The sequence below is a fragment of the Orycteropus afer genome, unplaced genomic scaffold (genome assembly GCF_000298275.1).
Source record: "Orycteropus afer afer isolate SDZICR_OR568_19922 unplaced genomic scaffold, OryAfe1.0 scaffold00207, whole genome shotgun sequence".
Taxonomy (NCBI): Eukaryota; Metazoa; Chordata; class Mammalia; order Tubulidentata; family Orycteropodidae; genus Orycteropus; species Orycteropus afer.
In genome coordinates, this window is record NW_006921794.1 from 4480817 (window position 1) to 4498866 (window position 18050).

The 18050-nt window shown below is 42.5% G+C and overlaps 1 protein-coding gene across 1 annotated transcript in view; it reads left to right on the forward strand.

Annotated features, from left to right (window-relative positions):
• The first annotated feature begins 1589 nt into the window (after positions 1-1589).
• The window catches only part of OLFM4 (olfactomedin 4), a 28409-nt gene continuing 11948 nt past the window's right edge, over positions 1590-18050 (forward strand). The window contains exons 1-3 of the mRNA XM_007948192.2: positions 1590-1850; positions 9529-9681; positions 17261-17473. Of these exons, the coding sequence (XP_007946383.2) occupies positions 1590-1850; positions 9529-9681; positions 17261-17473 (627 nt within the window). The remainder of the gene's footprint in view (positions 1851-9528; positions 9682-17260; positions 17474-18050) is intronic.

Consider the following 18050-nt stretch of genomic DNA (forward strand, 5'->3'; position numbering starts at 1 on the left):
TTCTATATAGAGCAGAATTTGAGAGATGGGGCTTCAAAAGACACCCCCACTTACTTATAGCTGGCAATGGTCAATTGTTCCATACATAGATCGCCTTTGGAGCAGATAATGTAAATGGACTGTCTTGTTTTTCCAGAAATCTTATGGCCAAACATTGCTATGCTTTCTGGACCTCCTCTAACCACCTCTAAGCACCACAGACACATGAATATGGGTGTTAGATGGCTTGAAATCTTGATTGTCCAGATCGGTATGTTTCAATGTGGGGTGTGTGTGTGTGGAGGTGGCAAAGACAGCCTGGATGACTGGGGCAGTGTGGATACTAAAACTGAGAGGCTTAAGTAGATGGGAAGACTAGTCTAGTTGGGGTGTCTACTCATTCTGCCAAGTCAGGGGTAGTGTGGGGCACTGGACCAGGCATCCAGCACCAGCGTGCCTTGGGTACACCAAAAATAGACCTGTCCTCCAAATCCCATCTTGTCTCCATTGCTCACTCTCTAGTCATCCATTTCTATATTTCTCCCTGCCTCTTCTCTGCATGAGTGTCAAATTGTGTACCCCAGGGTTTAGGACTCTATCTCACTCTGTTTCGAAGAGTGCTTATTCTGAGAGTTTGTAGAACCCCAGAGATTAAGCTGTGAAAGAAACCTCCAATCTAGGTCTTGAAAGTGCCCCAGATGCAAGACATCTTGGGGTGGGGTGGATTAGAGGGGGCTAAGTGAGTTGCCCAAGGTCACCAATTAATGACTGACAGAGCTGGTACCTTTGTAAGGTATATGAAATGCTATTAAGGTACAAATGGAACTGAAGCCTAGGGCCAGGAGAACAACACCCCTATTTCTCAGTTTCATGAAGAATGAAACAGCCTTGAGCCCTTGCAGAGTGTGGTACTTCCTTAACTGGATCTGGAGCCGCTTCCTGGCTTTGAAGAGTGGAGACCAGTTATGTATTTGGATGCTTTCTCTCTCCTAGATCAAGCAGACAATGACAGTGTAGAGTTCTATCTGGATTTTCAGTGGTAATAAAATGATACCAGTGTCTCCCTCAGAGTGGGATCATTGAGAGAACTTTCTAGTTGTGGACATTTCATGGGAGAGATCAGAGACAACCTAGGCAGTAGAAACTGAAGAGAGAAGCTTCAGACAGCCCCTTACCCCCAAAATAAGTTCCTAACTTTCTATGGAGGGCTGCATACAGTAAAATGGGGAAGAAAAACTGCAAGTGGCTTCCAGGCAAAAGGCTGATAGTTGTCTTTCCTTCCAGGGTCTCAGCTCTCTCTTACTCACGAAGACTGCTTTGATTCGGTCTTCTTCAAGGACCTACCAAGTTGGAAACCAGATATCGGGCCTTGAAAAGTGTCTTAGAGTTACTATGTGGTGGGAGATACTCAGATCTAGGGGAAGCTCCCAGAGTGGGGCAGGTGACAAGGTGTGGACTTGACTCCTGTACAGGTGTTTGGAGCCTCTGGGGCATGCCCTCTAGTGGCTTCCTCTTTCCCTGCAGACTGGCCATGGGGAAATCCCCACTGGCAACTATAAGAGGATCCTGGGCTCTGTGCAGAAGCCAGTGGCTTCAGTCAAGGGGACAAGATGAGGCTGTACCTCCTCTCCCTCCTGGGCCTTCTTTTCCTCCTCATCCTGGTTGAAGGATATGTGGAGAATTATGAGATCCTAACCTCCAGCCCCGGCTCCAGTTCCATCTTCAGTTCAGGAGACAGCTTCAGTACCAGCAACTCTGGCAGCTTCAGTGACAGCTCAACAGGTGACTTCGGCTCCAGCACAGGCGCCTTTGGCAGCTCCTCTGGCTCGGACATCCCCCTGCCTGGCGGTGGTCCTAGTCCAGCATCCCAGGTGAGTTCTCCCAAGTCTGAACCAGCTGCGTTCATTCCTTCCCTCTTCCTTTGACTCGACGGCAGTGAGCTTTTTTTTTTTTTTTTTTTCTGGTTTGGAGTACAATTTCATGGATGGATAGACCTAGGCACTCTAAAAGATTTACGATTCCTTTTGTTAACTGTGCCCTGAAAATGAATTAAAACCTGGATGAAATAATTAAATTGTTAGGAAGAGAGATGACATCTCAGTTCAGTTCTCCAGCTGGGGGCTTTTAGGAGAGAATCAACCTGTTAAGGAGGTTCTTAACCTTGGCTGCACATTTAAAACAGCAGGGACTTGTAAAAACACAGAGATGCCTGGCCTCCATCCCTGGCAGCTTTTTTTTCCCCCCTTAAATTCAGATAGTTTTAAAAAGCTTGCCACAGGTGATTCTCATATATTTGGGGATGAGAACAACTGGGGAAGAGCCCCTTCCAGCAGTAGCTCCAGAAAGTTTGTGGGATTAACTTGCTACCCAGGTGGGATCCCAAGCCTGTAAGGACAGTCTTCTAGGGAGTGAGAGCCCATGTCAGGGAATTGGAGTCCTGACAGTTCCTCTGTTTGAGAGACCTATGACAGAAGTAGGGGAGGAGTCCTGATGGTGCTACACTGCTAATCCAAAGGTTGACGGGTTTGAACCTACCCATCAGTGTAAGAGAGGACCTGGCGACCTACTCCTGTAAAGATTACAGCCTATGAAGCACTATGGTGTATACGGCAGTTCTGCTCTGTCCTACAGGGTCACTATGGGTCAGAATTGAGAGCACAGAACATCAACAGGAAAGTGCTAGTATACGTAGACAATTTCCTGGAATGTTAACATCTTCCTCAAGGGACTCTTTAGGATCATTTTCAGTTCAAAACAAGCAAACAAAACAAAAAACTGTAACAATAAAGGGACTAGTCTAGTGAGGCTACATAACCAGAAGGTTTAGTGAGCCCTGTTCCTGGAGGATGAATCTCTCTTTGGGTTTAAGGAATGAGAATATGCGTGGAAGGGCTTAGGAGGAAAGAAGCAGTTATTTACTTCACGTCTGTCCACATCAGCTGTGGGTCTTTCTGCAGGGACCTGTAGGCTTTCCTTGTTCAGGTGTGACTTGGGGCAGGAGAGTCTTAACTCCTCTAAATCTCAGTTTGCTGCTCTTCTACGGTCTTTATTCACAGGCCAGGTAACTGCTTACATGATAGTGTTTAAATGCGAGGGAAGAGCAGAGAAGAGGGATGAAAAAGGCTTTTGCTTGAATCTTTGTTTTTTTCATTCTGACTACCAGGAATATATTCACACTGAAGAGTTGGTGGTGATTAAAAAATGTTTTTGTTTTTAGGTTCCAGATAGAAATAGCAGCAACAACGCTCACTGAGTGTGGGATAAGGTTAAGTATACAATAGATATTATCTTATTTAACTCCTGAGGGGTTAGGTAAAATGAATGGTCCCATTTCAGCAATGTGCAAACTGAGGCTTAGAGAGATGAAGTCATTGGCCTAAAGTTACTAATGTAGCCAGTAGTAGAGTTCAATTGTAGTGGGCTCATGCTTTTCATTATCTTTCTATATGCAGCTTTCTGTATTTCCAGGGAGCAGAAATGAAAAATTATTTATTTTTAAGAGGAGAAAGACTTGAGAATCATAAATATGCACAAGGATTCTTTGTAGTCAGAAATCAGATACATTGTTTTATTCAGTGATACGAAATGATTTCTAGGAATGATTAGAATTGGTTAATACTTTTTTTTTTAAGTGGAGATTAGCAATAATAATTAATTATAAAGAAACCTGGCCTTCATCATCCATCAGAAACCAGTGTGTGGGTAAGGCCATTGACTAAAATAACAGAAAATAAAATATAGGTCAAGAAATACAGAAATCAAAAGTGTCAATTGCCTGGTAAGGAGATAAGTTATTTAAAAGAAGATAAGAAATGGTACTTAAATTGTGCTTAGAGGTTTTAATTTCCTCCCCAGTTTTCTTATCTCTCTCTGGTGAGAAAGTATCAAAATTCCTACTTCTTTTTTTATAATGAACTAGGTGTCATTTCCACTATAAACCCAATTTTCTGGGACTGGCTGTCAGTTTGATGAGCCCTTTGGAAAGTAGTGGAAACCCTTTTATAACTGTCATTGAGCAAGTTCCAAACGTATCATTTTCTGCACTTTGAAAATGTTGAGTACCATTATTTTATGCCTTGAATCTTTGCAGGCACTTAGGCTTGGCTGCTAATTAGAGCCAATTGCAATCTTAAATCACAAATGTGAGTCGCACCTTCTGCTGTGGCACTCAGAGCACTCTCCATGCTTCGGATGTCGCCCTCCAAAGAGGAGGTCGCTATCAGTGTCCTCATTTCAGAGATGGAGAAAAGGCTAAACGCTTTGCAATTGGCATAGTTGGAACCACAGGACAGATTATGAGTCACGTGCTTCTGTCATCAGGATAAGGGGCTTTTGGGAAAAAAGATGTAAGAGCTTTCATAATGACAATGGGCCTGATTCACCTGATGGGCACTAGATCTTATTTGTCTCCCTAATGCGAGAGCCTGCCACCGTGTAGACATCAGTAAAAGCTAATTGCATACATGTTGAGTGAGTGTGAACCTACTAGTGGAGAGTATTTGTTGAGGATACATTTTGCCCTCAATAACGGGGGATCGTATACCCTCCCATGGGCGAAGGGAACAAGCACTTGTCTTTGTCTCCCATTCCCCATGTTACACTTATGCAGAGTTTAAGCATTCACCACAGAGAGAGACCCATCACCATTAGCTTCATTGTCTTTGAATGTGAGGAGCAGAAATATCTCTAACGGGAGACACTGATCAAACTTATGAACCATTTTGATGTCAGCTGAGCATGCTGGGTGGATGATAAGCAGGGTGGAAGCTGGGGAGTCCATGGTGTTGGGACAGAGATATTCAATAGAAGCCAATGGAATGGCTGTCAGCAGGGCTCATAATTATTTGCCTGCCTTTCAGGTGAACTTCAGACAAAAAGTTGTTAGCTGGTGGTTGCTAGTTGATTGTCTAGAGACTGCTTGATGATAGCCACTGTTTGTATAAGTTGACAGGTTTTTCAGAGAACTCTAAGAATGGCCTAGCCCTATCTTATGCAGCTAATTAACTTCCCCTTGTCAAAATGCAGAAAAGAGCTCTGGTAGTACAGTGGTTAAAGCACTCAGCTGTGAACCAAAAGTTCAGCTGTTCAAACTCACTAGCTGCTCTGTGGGAGAAAGATGTGGCAGTCTGCTTCTGTAAAGATTACAGCCTTAGAAACCCTATGGGGCAGTTCTACTCTGTCCTATAGAGTCACTATGAGTTGGAATTGACTTGATAGCAATAGGTTTAGTTGTTTTCTTTTTTGTCAAAATGCAATGGATGTTTTTTTTTTTTTGTTGTTGTTGTTTAACAGTTATTTCTTCAAAAGTCCATGATATATTGGGCCTTCCTGTAAAAACCTTCGTATGTGCAAAAAGGGCATAGGCGTGGCAACTTCTGACCTGTAACTTCACAAGAGGAAGACAGAATCTCCATCAGCAGCCCAAGGCTTATTCTTATGAGGCCAGACATGCCATCACCCTCCAGCCTTTTACCAATTCTGACACCAACCTTCCCTCCTATGGCACTCACTACTTCTCTGTTGGGTTCAATAACTTGTTGCAATGGCCACACAGAACTCACAGACAATACTCACGATTATGGGGTTTATTAAGGAAGTAACAGGCTACAATTCAGGTTCAGGAATGTGCTCAGGATACAAGGATCAAAAGATACAATTCTTTGATCAGGACAGCCTCCCCTCTGCTATGCCCTCAAACATGCCTCTCTGGCCCTTGGCCTGTCAGCCTGGCTGCTGCATGATGCAAGTTTTATAAAGCTGTTTTAGCTCTGCCAATAGTGAGGTACACCTCACTCTCCCAGCAAGCTTCCTACTCAAGGGCACTCAGCTGCCTTGCTCTGTGGGCCAGGTAAGCCTGCTGCTCTGTCTCCTGCCTCTTGATTCCACTGCAACCGTCTCTCTGCTGGGGCATCTCTCTCTGTCAGAGTATCTCTCTCTCTCTGCTGGGCAATCTCTCTGCCAGGCATCTCTGCCAAGGAGGTCCAGTGCAAGGATCTCGGGTCCAAGGATGCACTCTACTTCACCTCCAGCTCTTCTCTCTTGATGGCAGTGAGATTCCCTTTCTGCCACTAGGAAGGCTCATTTTAAGCCTAGGAATGTGACAAAACTAACCAATCCCAACATCAGAGTTCTACACACCTTATTCGCATGGTCTCATCCAGTAACCTGGTGGGAGTTACAAAGACTATGGCTAGAAAAGCCATACCAAGTAATTCACTGCACCACAGTATGCTTGAGCTGAAGTCCTTTTCCCTAGCTTCAGAAGAAGTGATAAAGCTGGTTCCAAGGGAACTCAACCCCTCTGACAGGCTCTTGGCATCTTCCCCAGTCCTTATGCATCCCTGGCTAAGCCCCTTCCCCATTCCTCTTCTGGGTTCAGCATAGATCTACTTGTCTCCCTCATTACTCCCAAATTCCTGCAGGTGTGGAGCTGTGATTGAAAAAGAAAGGGGCCAATGTTAACAGTTTATCTGGAATAGAGAGTTTGAGGTGCAAACATGTATGTATTTTTTCTTTCTTCTCATCTTAAAGCTTAGATTAAATTGGAAAGCAAGCTAGTTGCCAAAGCCAGAATTGACCCAGAGGTCACGGATGGAATAAGTCTTGACTATATAAGCATCTAGGAGTTCCTGGATGGAGCAAATGGCTAAGTGGTCAGCTACTAACAGAAAGCTTGGTAGTTTGAATATTCCCAGAGGCGCCTCAGGAGAAAGTTCTGGTGATTGACTTCCAAAAGATCACCAAACAAAACCAAACTCACTGCCATTGAGTTGATTCTGACTCATAGTGACCTACATTGGGTTACCAAGGCTGTAAATCTCCACGGAAGTAGATTACCTTATCTGCCTTCCACACAGTGGTTGGTGGGTTTGAACCACTCATCTTCTGGTTAGCAGCCAAATGCCTTATCAACTCCACCACTAAAGTTCCTTCCAAAAGATCACAGCCATTGAAAACTCTATTGACCACAGTTCTACTCTGATGTACATGGCATCACCATGAGTTGGAACTGACTTGATGACAACTAGTGTGGAAACATCTAGTTCTAGCTTGTTCAGAAGTCGTGGAGGTTGGTATGCATAGAGCATACACTCTCAGCTGCAGCCAGCTGACCTCTTGAGCTTTGAAAGGTCTAGCCTGAATCTCTTCAAATTTCTGAACCATTGCTCTCCCCTTGGTAGTCCCACAAAAATACCCTTCAGGTTAATGACTCACTTGTGAGCTATGAGTTGGCTGTCAGATTACATCATTAAAAGATACAGCCAGGTGGTTGCCAAGAGTTACTTTCTAAGGTAGTAAACCAAACCAAACCAAACCAAACCCATTGCTATTGAGTCAATTCCAACTCACAGAGACCCTGTAGGACCAGAGCTGAACTGCCCCAAAGGATTTCTTTACAGAAGCAGATGTTTCGTTTTATTTCCCCTGTAGAGTATTTGCTGCATTTGAATCACCAGACATTTGGTTAGCATCTGAATGTTTTAACCACTATGCAACCAGAGCTCCCCTCTAAGGTAATAGAGGTAATTAAAAAAAAAAAAAAAAAAAATGTTAATTGTTCTGGAATCCTCTTGAGGAAGTTCAAAGAGTACATAAGAATAATAGGATCTTTCCAATCTGTCACTTAAAAATATGCAGCAACACTGAAGTGTGAGCCTGAATATCTTAAAGAAACATCAAATATTTTGAAATATCTTTTCTATAAGTAGTAAACAGGAAAACTTTTATTTAAAAAATTTGTACAATAGCTTTGAACTCATGCATTGTTCAGTTTCTGATGAGTGACTAGTTTGTTTCTACCTTTTTTCATATTAATTAAATAATTTCCTAGGTGAATACTGGACAGCAATTTGCATGATATATTTTCAATGTAACCCACACCCTTGATGGGTTACTTTTTCTTATTGGGAGGAATTGGACTAGGGTTGGGCCAATGGGGAGGAAAATGAGTAAGTAGAAGGAAAGGGAAAATAACATTTACTGAAGAACTACCATGTGCCAAGGAGTTGGTTCACATGACTCATTTAATACTTGGTACAGGACTGCAAAGTAGGCTATTTTTATTTTATAGATGAGGAAACTGAGACTTAAGTATGTCTAGCAAGTGGTAGAGTTGAAACACAAACCTAGAACTCTCATTGCTTCTTTCTTTTCTTTTTTTATATTTCTTTCTTTCTTTTTTTTTTTTTTTGGTGAAAGTTTACCCAACAACTTAGTTGACAATTTTTACACAAATTGTTCAGTGACATTACATTTTTCGTACCCTCTTTCATTGCTTTCTGGTTGTTCTGTTTCCAGCACTCTAGTTTCCCTGCCCCCTTTTCTTTTCATTTTTGCTTCAGATTAATTGTTGATCATTTGGTCTCATACGATGTTTTCTTTTTCTTTCTTTCTTTTTTTAATTTGAGCATTGTACTCATGAGTGATATCCTTTATTTTGTGTGCCAATCTGTTATTTCAGTGAAAGGTGACCTCAGGGTATAGTTTTAATTTAAGGTTTAAAGTGTGTTTCAGGACAATAGTCTTAGGGCATCCTCTACTTTCAAGTGGTCCAGTAAATCTGGACTTTTAAGAATTTGAGTTCTATTCTCCACTTTACTCCTGATCTATTAGTGTCCATCTATTGTGACCCTGATTAGAATGGTTGGTAATGATAGCTGGGCACCATCTAGTTCTTCAGGTCTAAGGGTAGATGAAATGCTTCTTTATTTTTTTTTTCCCTTACATATTGTTATTGTTGTTAGGTGCCATTGAATTGGTTCCAACTCATAGCAATCCTATGTGGGAGAGGAGAACTGCCCCAAAGGGTTTTCTAGCCTGCACTCCTTATGGAAACAGATTGCCAGGTCTTCCTCCTGTGGAGCCACTGGGTGGGTCTGAACTGCCTATCTTCTGATTAGCAGCCAAGTGCTTCTATACATAGAAATAGTAATGATTTCATTACATACAGGCAGTAATAATTTCCTTTAAGATTCCTGAAGAATGAAGGATTTTCCTTTAGGTAAAGGCTGCTGACATAGTTGTTTAGTCCAATAGGTAGAGCTATGCCTAACTGCTATACATAGTACCACCTGTGAAAACACGGCACGCTTGTCTCTTAGCACTCTCTTGGAGGTAGTGGTAGTTCAGTGGTAGAATTCTCATCTTTCATGTGGGAGACTTGGCTTTAATTCCTGACCAGTGTACCTCGTGAACAGCCACTACCCATTTGCCACTGGTTACTTTCATGTTACCATGATGCTAAGCAAGTTTCCGTGGTGTTTTCAGACCAAGGCAGATTAAGAGCAAAGGCCTGGTGATCTACTTTCAAAAATCAATGAAAGTTCCATGCATTACAAAGGTTTCATCTACAACTGATCAGGAGGGTGGCACAGGACCAGGCAGTGTTTTGTTCCATTGTGCTTGGGGTAGCCATGAGTCAGGGGCCCCTCAACGGGCAACTAACAACAACAGCAAGCACTCTCTCAAGGAGCCAATTTCTGTCATTCCAGTTGTCCAAATGCTCATTTTCCAACTTGTAATTGATATTGAACTTATTTTCATTTACAGCCATTTTCCAATTTCACCGGCTCCATGGATAGCCACGGGACCTGCCAGTGCTCTGTTCTTGTGCCAGATGCCACCTTTCCAGTGGAGAGAGTGGAGAAGTTGGAATTCATAGCTCACATACTCTCTGAGAAGTTCCAGCAAGAGCTTTCTAAAGTAAGCATTTTCTTTTTTTCTCTTCAAACATTATCTTGATAAAAACAAACAAACAGAACAAAACACCACCACCCTCACCCCCTCCTGGACTTTATAAGCAGCCACTCCTCACTGGTATCAAAGGCAGCACATTTGTATTGTATGGAGCCTTCAGCATTTATTTTACAGTACCTCGGTCGTGTTCTTCATAGCTGGGAAAAGTAGAACACAGGAAGAAAATGGGATCAAGACGATTCAAGCCATGGATAAGCTCACATCAGCATTGCAGTGCTCATGCCATTTAAAAAGAGCCTCAGATTCTCTCTGCAAACCTCAACTCTGCATTTTTGTTTGTTTGTTTGTGTTGTTTCTTTTTGTCTATTTGTTGGTTTTGCTTCCAGCTTTGCTCCCATTTATTTCCTTTCCTCCATCCTCTTTGTGCCCAATTTCATGTTCCTTCTCTTTTACCTTTTCTTCCTATTCCTATTCCATCCTTTATTTCTTGTTTTCTATCTTTGCCTCAATCCTCTTCCTTGTCCTCCATCCCTAATAACCTTTCTTTGCCTTCCCTTTTTAATTCTGTTCCCCCGCCCCGTGAATCTTTTCCATTTTATCTTACTTTTGCATGGCTCCTTCTCCTTCTCCAAACCAAACCCATTGCCATCCAGTCAATGCCAAGTTGTAGCAGCCCTACAGAACAGAGCAGAACTGCTCAGAGGGTTTCCAAGGCTGTAAATCTTCACGGAAGCAGACTGCCACATTATTTTCCTGCAGAGTGACTGGCAGATTCAAATCCCTGATATTTCAGTTAACAGCCAAGCATTTAATGACTGTGTCACCAGAGATCCTTTCTCTTCCTCCACTCCTCCAAATATTCTCCCTCTTTTCTTTCTTCTCTCCCTCCCTGTGGGAGTTAAGATAGTTAACTTGGCAGCTGGATGCAGTTATTCCCCAAAATGAGACTGAATGTAGTGTAACCAACTTCATAGTAGAATCTGCTGTGAGTAGCTAATTTGCCTTCAGGATATGGCCTGCTTCCAGTATATAAAGAGACCGTTTGTTTTGAGAAAGGTTTCTAGATTCTTGGTACAACTGTCTGGAACCTACATTTGGCCAAGTCTTCATTCAACAGCTTGCCACGCTGCCTGCTGATTTGGAACTGTTTCTGCACTTGAACTAGTAGCTTGCTGTGTTGCTTGCTAATCTTGGGAATGTGTCATTTTGCTTATCAATCTTGGGTTCACCAGCCTCAGTAGCTAAAAGCTGTGTGAGTCAGAAAAAGCCTCCAGCTCTGGTTGGCCTAAAACAGGAGGCAGAACAGAATCACAAGGTTGAGGGGCTTTCACCCATCTTCTACAGCCAGCACTTTAAACTCGGACTTCTAGCCTCCTAAACTGTAGCAGAATAAATCCTTGTTTGTTAAGGCCATACATTTGTGGTATGTCTGTTATAGTGGCACTACCAAAACCAAACCAAACCCGCTGCCATTGAGTCAATTCCAACTCACAGTGACCCCACTGGGTTTTCAAGGCAGTAAATCTTTACAGAAGTAGATTGCCCCATCTTCCTTCCATCAAGCAGCTGGTGGGTTGAACCACCAGCCATCTAGTTAGCAGTCAAATGCCTTAGGCACTGTGCCACCAGAGCTCTTGCTATACAACATTCAAAAACCAAAACCAAACTCACTGCCATCGAGTTGATCTGACTCACAGTGACCTCTCCTTGGGTTTCCGAGGCAATATCACTACGGAAGTAGATTGCCCAATCTTCCCTCCGAGGAGTGGCTGGTGGGTTTGAACCTCTAGCCTTCTGGTTAGCAGTCAAATGCCTTAGGCACTACTCCAGCAGAGCTCCCTTCCTCTTACATTCTCTTTCCACTTTGCTGTCTCCCCCTCTCTTTCTTGGTGGTTACCCACTATTGTCTTAGCAGGAACACTTATAGTCATGTGTAGCATTAGACAGAAATTGAAGGCTGTCCTGGAAATTTGAATTTGACTTATCTTAGAGGCCACAGGCCACTCAGCTTTGGTGAAAACCCTGACTCAACCCTCTGATTATGTGTTTCTCCAGCCAGATGAAGTTAACCTAAAGGGCTTATCTTTCTCCTAGCTGGCTGGTGCAATGTGACTTGGTGTTCCGGGTTTGACCCCTTCCACCTTCTCAGCCAAGTTAAAAATCAATTAGAAAAGCTCCCATTTTCTGCACAGGTGAAGTCCAAGCAAGGCTATAATCACATTATGTATTATTTAATACAACTCCATTAATTTGCAAAGAGCTCTGGCTTTACTGCAAGATTCAAAATAAGTTTTCCTGAGAAATTGAAGCTGAGCAACTTCACTGTCCAACATAGTTATCTTTTAAGGCAGAAATGATTGTGAGGCTGAGCCCCTGCTTTCAACTTGAATTGGGAGATAAATATTCTAAGTTTAAATGAGTGTCCAGGAAAATGTGTTTGACTACTCCAGGAACCAGGCTTCTTAAGAAATAAAATGTCCTTGAATTAATCAGTAGAAAAGGCACAGCGCTGAATTATGAATTCCAACCATTAATATTCAGAGCCTTATTCCAGCATAATCAAGTACAGATAAGAAGTTATGCATAAAAACATAACAAGTGGAGGAAAATCCTAGGTAAAAATCTTTTTAGTTAGGGTCATTTGCTTTGAAATCATAGAAGCTCCTGATTTGCATGTCTTCTTTGCTGGCAGGAGTGCAAAGGGCAGTCTGAAACCCCATGCTACTCTAGTGGGAGCATGTAGCTTGGCCATAACCCATTGCCCTTGTGTCAGTTCCGACTCATAACGACCCTACAGGACAGGTAGAACTGCTCTGTAGGATTTCCAAGGCAATACATTGTTATGGAAGCTGACTGTCATATATTTCTCTTGTGGAGTGGCTGGTGGGTTTGAACTGCTGACCTTTTGGGTGGCTGCTGAGTGGTTCAACCACTGCACCACCAGGTCTCCTTATGTCGCTTGGCACGATTGTGAATAGGGGCCTTTTAGTTCCAATCCTGCACAGGGGCCAGGTGGCATCTGCCTTGCTAATAACTGGCAGGGAAGAATCATAAAGAAGGGGGGAAAGCTTAGTTCTGCAAGTGTTAGTAGCTGGTTCTAGAACAACTTGTGACTGAGGCCTGAGAAAGACATTGTCCTGCCTGCTGAGGTTTGCAGAATAGATTTGGTGTGACTGGTGATGCTAGCGATCATAATAGTCATAGCTTCCATTTGTGCTTTTCTAAATGCTTCCAATTGTATTTTCAAGCAACACTCGAAGACAGATAGAGCAGTTATTGTCCCTCCCATTTTAGGGATGGGAAAACTGAGGTTCATAAAGGTAAAGGCACTTGCCCAAGGTCATACGTCTCCTGTCTGGTTAAGCTAGGTGAAAATTTGGATCTTCAGGAATTTCTCTCAGCCATGCAGTTATCCTTATTCAGAGCAGTCTCAAGAAGAGATCCAGTAGATCAGTAATGCCTTCAAAGCCAAGTTATTTCTTCAGAAGGCTTGTGGATTTCCCTAGCTGTCCCTAGGTTGCTTTGGAAATCACCATCAACTCAGGGCTCAGAGGAATGCCCGTTTTGTGTAGGCCAGTAGGAAAGGTTTCTGACCGCCTTGTGTTGTTGATTCATTATCTGTCAGTACACAGAAAAGGCAAGGTGCTGCCTTTGCATAAGATGTGAAAGCACTTTATACTTTTTTGTTGTTTATGATCTGTGCTCTCATGACTATACTTAAAAAAAAAGACTGCACAAAAGCTCAGGGTTTTCTCTTTTTCTGGAGACATACAGTCTTTGGGGCAGGTTATTTAATATGGCACATTTGCTAATAGATCCTCATACATGAGAAGTTTGAGGTAGCCTGGGAGACATTTAGGCAATAGGAATACACAGCTTGATTGAGCAACTGTTTTGTGCAGTGAAATGTAATAAACTAAAAAGTCAGATTGGAAAATCTGAAGTCACTGCTTATAAATGTTGCTGTTTATAGGGCATCTATTATGTTAGGAAAGGAGCTCTGGTGGTGTAGTGCCTAAGGTATTCGACTGCTAACCAGAAGGTTGGTGGTTCAAACCCACAAGCCACTCTGCTAAAGGAAGACTGGGCAGTCTACGTTTACAAAGATGTACTGCCTTGGAAAACAGATGGGGGTTGCTATGAGTCAGAATCGACTCAATGACAGTGGGTTTGGTTTGGTTTTGGTTTATTATGTTAGGCAGGAGTCTTGGGTGGTGCAAATGATTAAACACTCATTAGCCGAAAAACCCATTGCCCTTGAATAAAGATTGGTGATTTGACCCCACACAGAGTTTCCTTGGAAGACAAGCCTTGTGATCGGCTTCCAAAAGGTCACAGACTTGACAACCCTATGGAGCAGCACTGCTCTGCACCCATGGGGTCGCCATGATCCAGAGTTGACACAATGGCAGCTAACAACAACACTTATGGTAGGCATTTAATGTATGTTATCTCTAGTCTTTGCAATAATCTTGCAAGCTTGATAACATGACCTAACATTTACACGGGAAACTAAGGCTAAGAGAAATTCAATGACTTGCCCACTAAATACTGAATTCAGATTTGAGCTCAGGTAGTTGAGCTCCCCAATGCTGTGCACTCTCACCAGGCACATTGCTTTCCCCAGCATTTTCATATGTTTTTATGATTAATTCAGGCTCACTTAACGTTGTTGTACTTATGTTTAAAGATATATTGAACACAGCAGTATGTTGTGAAGTACATTTACTTATTTCAAGTCATCTGGCCATAGTTATAATCACAGGTTTGAAGAACTGGAAGCAATATGAACCAGACTAATTCTTTACTTCAATAGCCAGCTGCACTCCACTCTTATTTATTACAAGGACACATTTATTCAGAGTAACAACCTCCCCCACAAGAACAAACTCCTAAACAAGCTTTGATTCTTAGAATTCATTAATGATATAGTGAGTATATAACAAACTAAGATGGATCTCTGAATGTTACGCTGGTGGTTTGAAAGCAAGCAGAGATGGGTTTTCCAATCTTCTAGTGCTCAAACTTCTACTAACAAGGAGCTTCATGGTGAATAAGTTGATACAGAGATGTGTTCCTTCAGGGTTAGACCCATACTCTTGCTCCACATTCCAGGGAAGTTGAGTTGCCTCTGCTGAGGCAGCACTGTGCAGAGAGAGCTAGGGCATTCTCAGAATTGACCACTCTGCCTCATCCATGGGAAGGGTTTAGACAAATAATCAGCTTAAATCAGTACTGTTCACATTGTGAAGTCTTTTTGGCCCATCCTCAAGTTCCTTCTCGCCTCCATAACTTCATGGATGATTCCAGAGGTCCTGAATGTCACCAAGCTTTCCTTTAAATGTCAGCTGGAAAGAACATCAAGCTTTTTTCCAAACAGAACTTTAAACCAGTTGCTATCAAGTTGACTTTGAGTCACGGTGATCCCATGTGTATCAGAATAGAACCATACTCTACAGGGTTTTTAATGGATGATTTTTCAGAAATAGATCTCAGCTTTTCTTCTGAGGTGACTCTGGGTGGACTCAAACCACCAACCTTTGAGTTAGCAGCCCAGGGCGATAACCATTTGTAAGCACCATCCAGTGACTCCAACAGCTCTTTAGAGACCTTTCATTTTGTCTGAACTAAGGCAAGCACACCACACATTCTTGTAGGCAGCAAATTCCACCTTATGCCTTGGTGTTCAGAGAGACTCTGGGAGAGCCACATTTTATTTAGCAGAGATGACGCTTGAATCACTCATTTTTTGTAGAACAACAGCTGCGATATGCCACCAAAATGTTCCAGGAAAGTGGAGGGTGTTTCATTTGTTCCAAGAGCTGGCAAGGCCCAATGCCAGCAAGCATATTAATTCCTCAAACTTTCATTTCTGCAATGCTTTGGCATTTTATTTTTCTTTATCACAGGCAAGATTTTATGCCTGATTTTTGTAGTAACTGAAACCTGTCCACCTTATAACTGTGTTTGTGCTCTTGAGGAGGACTTTTATAATATAGGAGCTCTGGTGGTGTAGTGGTTAAAGCGGTTTTGGCTGCTAACCCAAATGTCAGTGGTTTGAACCCATCAGTGGCTCTGTGGGAGACAGATGAGGCACACAGTTTGCTCCTGTAAAGGTTTATAGCCTTGGAAACCCTATGGGCAGTTCTACTCTGTCCTAGAGGGTCACCTTGAGTTGGAATCCACTTGATGGCAGTGGGTGGTGGGTGGTTGTATTATGAGATGTCTATCATCTATCTATCTAATTTATCTACCCACCAAAATGTCACCAGCCTTCTCAGCCTTGGAGTGATGGTACCTTTGATGACAGTGAGCATCAGTTGCCTGAGGTGATACACTAACAGTGCCAGGGGCTGCATTTTCAACTTTCATTAAAATCCTCTGTGCCTGAAGCCTTTAGGTTTGTGGCCTATGAGTCTCCTCTAATTTGCACAGTGAGGTTAAGTGGAAGGGCTAAAATGACGGAAGGTAGGGCTGCTTGTGGTATTAGAAGGATTAGAGGCCAACATCTGGCTATAATTCCATCCTGGCGGTAGATCAGCTACTTGACATTAGTGCAGTTTGAGGGGTGGGGAAAAGTATCACTTATGTTCAAATTTTTGGAAAGAATGTAGAACCAGCAACTTTTAATGATCAGGGCTTTAAAAAAGCTACAGCATTTCTTTTAGAGATCAGATTCAGAAATACCACCAACTGTGTTTATTGAAATATCCATTTGGAGATTCCAATTATACACTAAACTACCAAGGGAATTTTTGGAAATATTTTAACTTAATGATCAGACATTCAAATATATGCAACAAATGTGTAATTTAAAGGTCTGATTGCAATAATCAGTTCTTGGAATAAACGTACGCATACTTAATGAAATGTGCACTTTACAGTTGTACACACACTCACATATTGTGTGGTGAACTGGGTCTTTGTAGAAGGCGGAGGGGCTCAAAACTCACCCTGTGTGGTGATCAAAGAAGGAATTCTTAGCACATTTTCCTCTCTTCTAGGAAATGCTTAGATTTAGAGCAGTTGTTCTAAATGGAGGGTAACGTGTGGTTTTGCTCCCAGGGGACATTTAGCAATGTCTGGAGATGGTTTTGGTCATCACAACTGGGTGGGGGAACTACTGGCATCTAGAAGCCAGCAGTGGTGCTAACCATTCTACAATGCCTTGACAGGAAAAAAATGATCTTGCCCCAAATGTCACTAGTGCTGAGGATAAGAAACTTGATTTACAATGTGTGTGCATTGTGGGGAGGAGGCAGAGCAAGAGGCTCTGATTCAAGGTGGTTTAGTTTGGAGAATTTATGCTTCCAGACATTAACTTGGAGGTTAAAAGTACTTGTGAGCGATGATTCTATAGCAAAATCCATGTCTCCCTCCACCCTCAAACTGTAGTAATAAGTTCTTTTTCATTTGCATTTAAATAGTCAGAAAAAAATCTGGTTAAATATATATTTTTTGGATCCATTTCTTTACAAAAAAAAAATTATTGACAGGAAGGACATAGACATCAAGGGTCTGGTGGTGGAGCAAGATTGGGTGGTATTGCTCTGGGAACTGATTTGAGTTTTTTGACACCCTACAGGTAAGGGAATATATCCTAATGATCAGTATATATGAAAAGAGGCTCTTAAACCTAACTACCCGAGTAGAGATTATGGAAAAAGATACAATTTCCTACACTGAACTGGACTTTGAGCTGATCAAGATAGAAGTGAAGGAGATGGAAAAACTCATCATCCAGCTGAAGAAGAGTTTTGTTGGCAGCTCAGAAATTGTTAACCAACTGGAAGTGGAGGTAAGGAGGGAACTCACTTTTCAGTATATTAATAATAAATTCTTTTCTGTGAATGTGAGCAAGGGCTAGGCCCAAGATATAAATCTCTCTCTTTTGACTTCTAATTCTGCCCTTTCCCACACCCATGTGTCATACTGCCAAAGGGGCAAGGAGGCCTCAACTTCTGAGCTCCTTTAATCCCACAAGAGGAAGACAGAATCACAATCAGTAGCCCAAGGCCTATTCCTGTGAGGCCAGACATGCTGCCTCCCTCCAGTCCTTTCATCAACCCTGACACCAACCGTTCCTCCCACAGCACCCACCATCTTTCTGTTGGGTTCTAATTCACTGCAGTGGCCACACAGAACTCATAGATTATGAGGTTTAATAGGGAAGCGCCAGGCTACAATTCAAGTTCAAGAACAGCACTCAGTCTCTTTCAGCCCACCTTCTCTCAGCCAACATTCTCTCACAGTCTCTTTCCCAGCATCGCATGCCTCTCAGAAGTGCATGTCTCTCAGGAGTGCATTTCTCTCAGCAGCATGTCCTTCTCAGCCAGCAGTCAGAGAGACTTCTGCCTCTAGGAGGCCTCCTTTTG